The sequence below is a fragment of the Scardinius erythrophthalmus genome (assembly GCF_964197995.2).
Source record: "Scardinius erythrophthalmus genome assembly, chromosome: 12".
In the NCBI taxonomy this organism is placed as follows: Eukaryota; Metazoa; Chordata; class Actinopteri; order Cypriniformes; family Leuciscidae; genus Scardinius; species Scardinius erythrophthalmus.
In genome coordinates this window covers 23522350-23529090 of record NC_138232.1, presented here as the reverse complement: position 1 = coordinate 23529090, position 6741 = coordinate 23522350, and the positions used below count along the sequence as shown (strand labels likewise).

Below are 6741 nucleotides of genomic sequence, written 5' to 3'. Positions count from 1 at the left end.
AGGAAATTACGAGTCATCCAATTTTTTATATCAGCTATGCATTCCGTTAATTTTGTGAATTGATAAGTTTCGTTAGGTTTTGAAGAAATATACAGCTGAGTATCGTCAGCATAACAGTGAAAGCTAATTATATGCTTCCTAATGATATCTCCTAATGGTAGCATGTACAGAGTGAACAGCAGCGGTCCTAGTACTGAGCCTTGTGGTACGCCATACTGAACTTGTGATCGATGAGACATCTCTTCATTTACTGCTACAAACTGATAACGGTCAGATAAGTATGATTTAAACCATGCTAGTGCAATTCCACTAATGCCAACATAGTTTTCTAGTCTATTTAAAAGAATGTTGTGGTCAATGGTGTCAAATGTAGCACTAAGATCGATTAACACTAATAGAGAGATACAACCACGATCGGATGATAAGAGCAAATCATTTGTGACTCTAACGAGAGCCGTCTCGGTACTATGGTATGGTCTAAATCCGGACTGGAAATCCTCGCAGATATCATTTCTTTCAAGAAAGGAACACAGTTGTGAAGATACTGCCTTTTCTAATATCTTTGACAGAAAAGGTAGATTCGAGATCGGCCTGTTATTGACTAATTCTGTAGGATCAAGTTGCGTTTTTTTAACAAGCGGTTTAATCATAGCCAGCTTAAAGTTTTTTGGTACGTATCCTAGAGACAAAGACGAATTAATGATATTAAGAAGAGGATCTATGACCTCTGGAAGCATCTCTTTCAGTAGCTTAGTCGGTATAGGGTCTAACATACATGTTGTCGATTTAGATGATTTAATGAGTTTAGTAAATTCTTCCTCTCCTATAGCAACGAATTAATCAAATTTTTCCTCAGGGAGACTACAATGCACTGCCTGATGTGATACTGTAGTAGACGGTTGCATAGTTATAATTTTGTCCCTGATATTATCAATCTTATAAGTGAAGAAGTTCATAAAATCATTACTGCTGTGTTGCTTGGAAACTTCGGTGCTTGAAGCTTTCTTTTTCGTTAGTTTAGCCACCGTTTCAAATAAATACCTAGGATTATGTTTATTTTCTTCTAATAGGGTTGAAAAATAAGCAGATCTAGCAGCTTTTAAAGCCTCTCTATAAGTAATCGAGCTCTCCTTCCATGAAATGCGAAATACCTCTAGTTTTGTTTTCTTTCAGTTGCACTCCATTTTTCTGGCTGCTCTCTTAAGGGCCCGAGTGTGCTCGTTGTACCACGGCGTTGGACTATTTTCTTTAATCTTCTTTAAGCGCAACGGAGCAACTGTGTCTAAAGTGCTGGAAAAGAGAGAGTTAAAAGTTTCTGTTGCAATATCAAGTTCTTCTAAGCTATCTGGGATGCTGAGATGATGAAACTGATCAGGAACATTATTAATAAAGCAATCTTTAGTGGCAGAAGTGATAGTTCTAACATATTTGAAACCCGGAGTCGGCTTTGCAGCCTTGGCTAAATGTAATTTACACGAGACTAGATAATGATCTGAGATGTCATCGCTCTGCTGCAGAATTTCAACGGCATCAACATCTATTCCGTGTGATAATATTAGATCTAGAGTATGATTACGACGATGAGTAGGTCCTGACACGTGTTGTCTAACTCCAATTGAGTTTACAATGTCTTTAAATGCCAATCCAAATGCATCTTTTTCATTATCGATGTGTATATTAAAATCACCAACAATTAGTACTTTATCTGCAGTCAATATTAATTCTGATAGAAAGTCCGCAAATTCTTTGATAAAGTCTTTATGGTGCCCTGGTGGCCTGTATACAGTAGCCAGCATAAATCTCAAGCGTGATTTATCGTTTATACTATATATTTTTACATTAAGCACCAATGCTTCAAAAGAATTATATTTAAAACTTGATTTCTTAGTGGTTTTGAAAATATTACTATAAATTACAGCAACACCACCCCTTTTGCGTTTCAGACGAGGCTCATGTTAATAACAGTAATCTTGCGGGGTGGACTCATTTAAAGTAATGTAATCGTTTGGTTTTAGCCAGGTTTCTGTCAAACACAGCACATCTAGGTTATTAGGCTATCTGAAATCATATCATAAACAACGAGTGCTTTTGAAGTAAGCGATTGAATATTCAGCAACCCAAGCTTTAGCATTTGCTCATCTGTATTATATCTGTTTTTTATTTGTTGAACATCAATTAAATTTTTAACCTTAGATGGGTTTAAACATTTTTTGGATTTCGAAGTTCGGGGAACAGACACAGTCTCTATATGATGATAGCTAGGTGAAAGAGGCTCTATGTGATGGGATTTATCTGACCTTGGTGACGAGAGGCCGCTAGCAGACAGTCGGTTAAGCCAGTCTGTCTGCTTCCTGACCTGAGTCCCAGATTGTCATGTTTTAGCTCTAAGACTATGAGCCATATTACTAGAGAGAAGAGCAGCACCATCCCAGGAGGGATGAATTACAGTCAAATTACAGTCCTTGACATCGTACTTGCGAGTTCACACACCTCTTTAATATTAATTTTGGTGATCTCCGACTGGCGGAGTCGAACATCATTAGTGCCGACATGAATAATGATCTTAGAGAATTTACGATTAGCATTAGCCAGCACTTTTAAATTTGCTTTGATGTCAGGCGCTCTGGCTCCCGGCAAACATGTGACTATGGTGGCTGGTGTCTCTATTTTCACGTTCCGTGTAATAGAATCGCCAATAACTAGGGCACAATCATTCTCAGTGGGTGTTTCACTGAGCGGGGCAAATCTATTTGTTATGGTAATCGGAACAGAAGAGTGCTTTTTTGATCCGCGACTAGAGCGATCCCTCACTGTCACCCATTTGCCTGGCTGCATAGGTTCTACTTCAGCCAGAACCGACTCATGTAAAGAGTTCACTCTGCTAGGCGCATCCAGAGCAGTATTTAAATCTCTAGCACTCTTACTATCCTCAATTAAAGTTTGGATGCGTGTCTCTAGTTCTGAAATCTTCTCCGTCAACCTAACTGTCTCCTTGCATTTATCACATATAAATCCTATATTGCCGACAGAGAAGGCTATGCTAAACATGTGACATTAAGTGCAGGTGACAATAACAGCACAAGACATTACTCACCGTGTTTGTTGACTGATTCTTACTTACCTGAGCTTTTTATGGACTCAAAGGCGCGGGCGCGGGCGCGTGAGAGAAAAATAAATAAATAAAAATAGCTGAGCGCACGGGTGGCGCCTTAACAGGCTAGCAAATTACTAGCGTGTTGTGTTAGTAACGGAAGCTAGCGATGTCAGGTTAATCTGAGATGTTGGGTAAGCTGTATTTTATTAGCATAGACAACTAGAAATTGTAGTAAATGATGGTTCAAAAAAATACGAGGCTTAAACGGAGCTTACAGTACCGAAGCAAACACACTCACAGCAGGCAGCGAGGCAGGACATATTAAGGCTAACATATTCATACTAAGAGCTAAAAAACTTACATTTTGATTACAGGGGGCCTTTAAATTCTTCACTTTTAACTTTTATTTATCAAACTGAAAGGATCACATTCTATCTTAAGGCTCAAAGATGTCAATGCAAGTCTATGGAATATCTCACAATGCCCACACATTAATTCTAAATAATTGAGGACTGAACACTTTTTTGATTAAAAAGAAGGAGGGAGGGAAGGAAATGTATTCTAAAGCCATTTTGAAGGCTTTTATTCAGTCTGTCCATGCGAGTATACTCTGGACTGCAAAGTCTGAATAGAATCACTGATGCCCTTTACAAGGAAAGGAGTACAAAGCTTTAACAAATTGCATTAAACAAATAGCTTGCAGCCATTGGTGGACCTCTGGCCAAATTCTTTCTGTGAGAGAGCCCATGAGAGATTCCTTTCCAGATAATTAGCTTTTCACCCCCCAAGAGCCCCCTTTTTCTCATATCCCCCTGTCACCATCTCTCTCTTTCTCTTTTTTCTCAATATTTCTCCACCTTCCCTAAATCTTCCTCTTTTAAAAAAGCTAAAATGTGCAAGATAAAATCCAAGGTCAGAGAGTGAAAGAAAATTAACACCATCCGTTCTGTTCCCCTGATAAATACCAGAAGAAACAAGTTACAACTGTCTAAATGAGAGCCAAAAAGGTAGTAGTGTGTTTGTTTTGAAACTCCCTCAAGAGGTTTGGCTGAAAGATGTGGCCGTGTTTTTGTATGATTTGGGGTCACTTGTATTAATGTGACGCGAAGCGGGAAACTGAAGACAGGTTTGTGGATGGTGAAAATTTACCTGAGCTAATGCTAAACACACAGTGAAAAACAAGATATGAGGAGACATACAGGAACTGTGAGAATAAAAAGGGTCAGAAGACAAAGTGTTGGGCTTTAGAAATCACAGGTCATTTGTTAGAATGATCAGAGTGGGAGGAAACAGGACAGTTCAAGGAAATATATTAGCATTTAATGCTTTTGTACATATCATTTGTTTCTTGATTAGATTTCAAAGCAGATGTAACAGTAGTTTAAGAGTAGGTTTCACCTCTGGGAGACTGTTGCAAATATAAAAGTTTTTTTTTTTTTCAAGTCTGCAATAGTGCAAACCAACCACACACACAAATCCAGTTTCACAATGAATCATGCTCAAACACACTCACACAATACAAACTGGTCTAGCAAAGAAGGAAGTGAAATTGTGAGGTTAGGTGCCTTTGTGTGTGGTGTGTTGCAATTAATATAGTCTCCTCTAACTTCCCCTTGTTTTGTGGTGTTACAAATAGTTTGAAAGTAAAAAAAAAAAAAAAGAAGTTTTATTTTCATGTGTTTACTTATTTATGTATTTTTAACTTTAAAACTTGATCTGAAAACGATCCTTTTTTTTTTTTTTTTTATGTTTCAAGTCCCTAAGCCTCTAAACTTTCCAAACAAATGCACTTGCCACAGTGTACCTGCATTATGCAAATGCTTTATACAGGAGCCAGTGTGCAGCTTTTTTCAGCTCCACCCACAAGACCTCCCCTGAAACCCGGTTGCCTGGCAACAGCCATAGAGCTTGAGAAGGGGAGAGTAGGAGTGGCTGGAAACACACAACTGCTGTCAGAGCTTCTGTGAGTGTGCAGAGGGAGGGTGTGTGGTCAAGCAAGCCTGAATTGTGCGGTGTGTTTTCACAAGCTTCAGAAACTATTAGATTAATTCAAGAAGTGAGCAGATGAAAATAGTCAGCATAAGGATTCTCTCTCTCTTGTCCTTGGCAGTGGATTAAGGATTTTGAAACAGAAGCTTACCAGTGGATGAGGCCTCACCTGTTGGATTTGAGTTGGATGACAACAGTCGACTGTGAGGAGTTGAAGAGATCATGGTCCCTCCTCAACTGTGAGAGACAGGGTAAAATTAGCTCTTTTTATTGTGTTTGGCAGGGGAAATTAATGGACTTCGAACATGAATAATTAATGTCAAGGGTTTCAGGTTTGTGTTGCTCACTTAATGATTACATTTACCTGTTAATTTCTCATCTGTGTTACTTCTAACATTCTCTTGTTTTCCCCTTAACCTCATTTTCTCACACTAATATGGCTAGACTGTCTTTTCTTGGTCTCCAAACAGTTCTCTGTTGTACCTGTCTTTCTCTCATTGTTAAACTGTCTGATTGCCCTGCAGTCAGATGATAATGAGATTAATTGTTAATTGAGGGCAGCTGGCAGCTTGTGTGTTCATAAACCTAAAAGTCATTTCAGTAGGCTAGCAGACATAATTAATATGTAGGTTAAATTGAGTTAGTTTCAAACCACAAATACATACAAAAAAAAAGGAGAAAGAGTGTTTATTAGAAGAATACCATTAGCATATTAAATAATTTCCATATTCCATAAAACCTGGTAAAAGTTAGACAACTGTAAAGTTTTGTATACTATACTCATTGTAATTTCTCAATCTTGTCTTAATTTTTTTTTTTTTATTCTTAATCATATAATTGACAGTAATCATGCTCATGGAACGCATAGGTTGGAATGCACCTCATCATGTAGCTAGACATCAAATGCGTTCTGGGTTAATGCTTGAGTGTTGTATGATTCAAGTGTCATTGAATATGGGTGTTAGTTGCTTAACTGAAACCTACAAACATAGCATTTTCTTAGAATTGTTGTTGTCTGGTTTATTTAGTTGAAATAAGGGGATGTTTAAACCTGCAGACAGCTGTTACTGAAAGTAGGCACATTGTTCGAGAAAGATCACCATTACACTGATTTTGGATAACTTGATCATACTGCATTGTTTTTAAATACTGAACTGTTTAAAAAGGATTTTAAAAATAAACTGGTAATGGAAGTGTGTGTAAATGTGTTTCAGCTAGTGTTCCTGCACTGCTGTTCCTATCTATCATCTTGCTGACATTTATGTCACCTGTCTTTCCCCCCTACAAACAGTCTCTCTTTTTCTCTCTCTTCGCAATAAGTTTGAGTCTGCTAAATATAGACACAAGAGGACCAGTACATAGTTGCATTTAATTGCTTACTTGTGTTTCACACACTTAAAGGAGAACTCGGCAACTCTAGCGAACTCTAGTCACTTCTTCGCTGATTTTCCCTTTTGTTGTCGCATGTTTTCCCCACGAGCTCCCCCTACAGCTGTGGGGGGGAGTATATGTCACAACACGGTCGTAAAAAAACTCACTTGCGGCGGCCTCCTCCCCCTCTCTACCGCTGTTCATGTGCGTTTGTTTTGATCGGAGCAAGCCAACTTAATCGTGTGGAGCTTTGTCTACCGAGGTGGGTAATCTGGTAATACATCATA

General features: G+C 38.4%; 1 protein-coding gene across 2 annotated transcripts in view; it reads left to right on the top strand.

Moving 5' to 3' along the window:
* Nucleotides 1-4998: 4998 nt before the first annotated feature.
* rab11fip4b (RAB11 family interacting protein 4 (class II) b) overlaps nt 4999-6741 on the top strand; it is a 34072-nt gene continuing 32329 nt past the window's right edge. Inside the window, exons 1-2 of one of the 2 annotated variants that reach the window (XM_081381839.1) lie at nt 4999-5057; nt 5205-5334. In XM_081381839.1, coding sequence (XP_081237965.1) covers nt 5241-5334 — 94 coding nt within the window. In that variant the 5' untranslated portion in view covers nt 4999-5057; nt 5205-5240. Of the gene's footprint in view, nt 5107-5204; nt 5335-6741 lie in introns of both variants that reach the window. The other variant, XM_081381840.1, reaches the window with a different exon arrangement.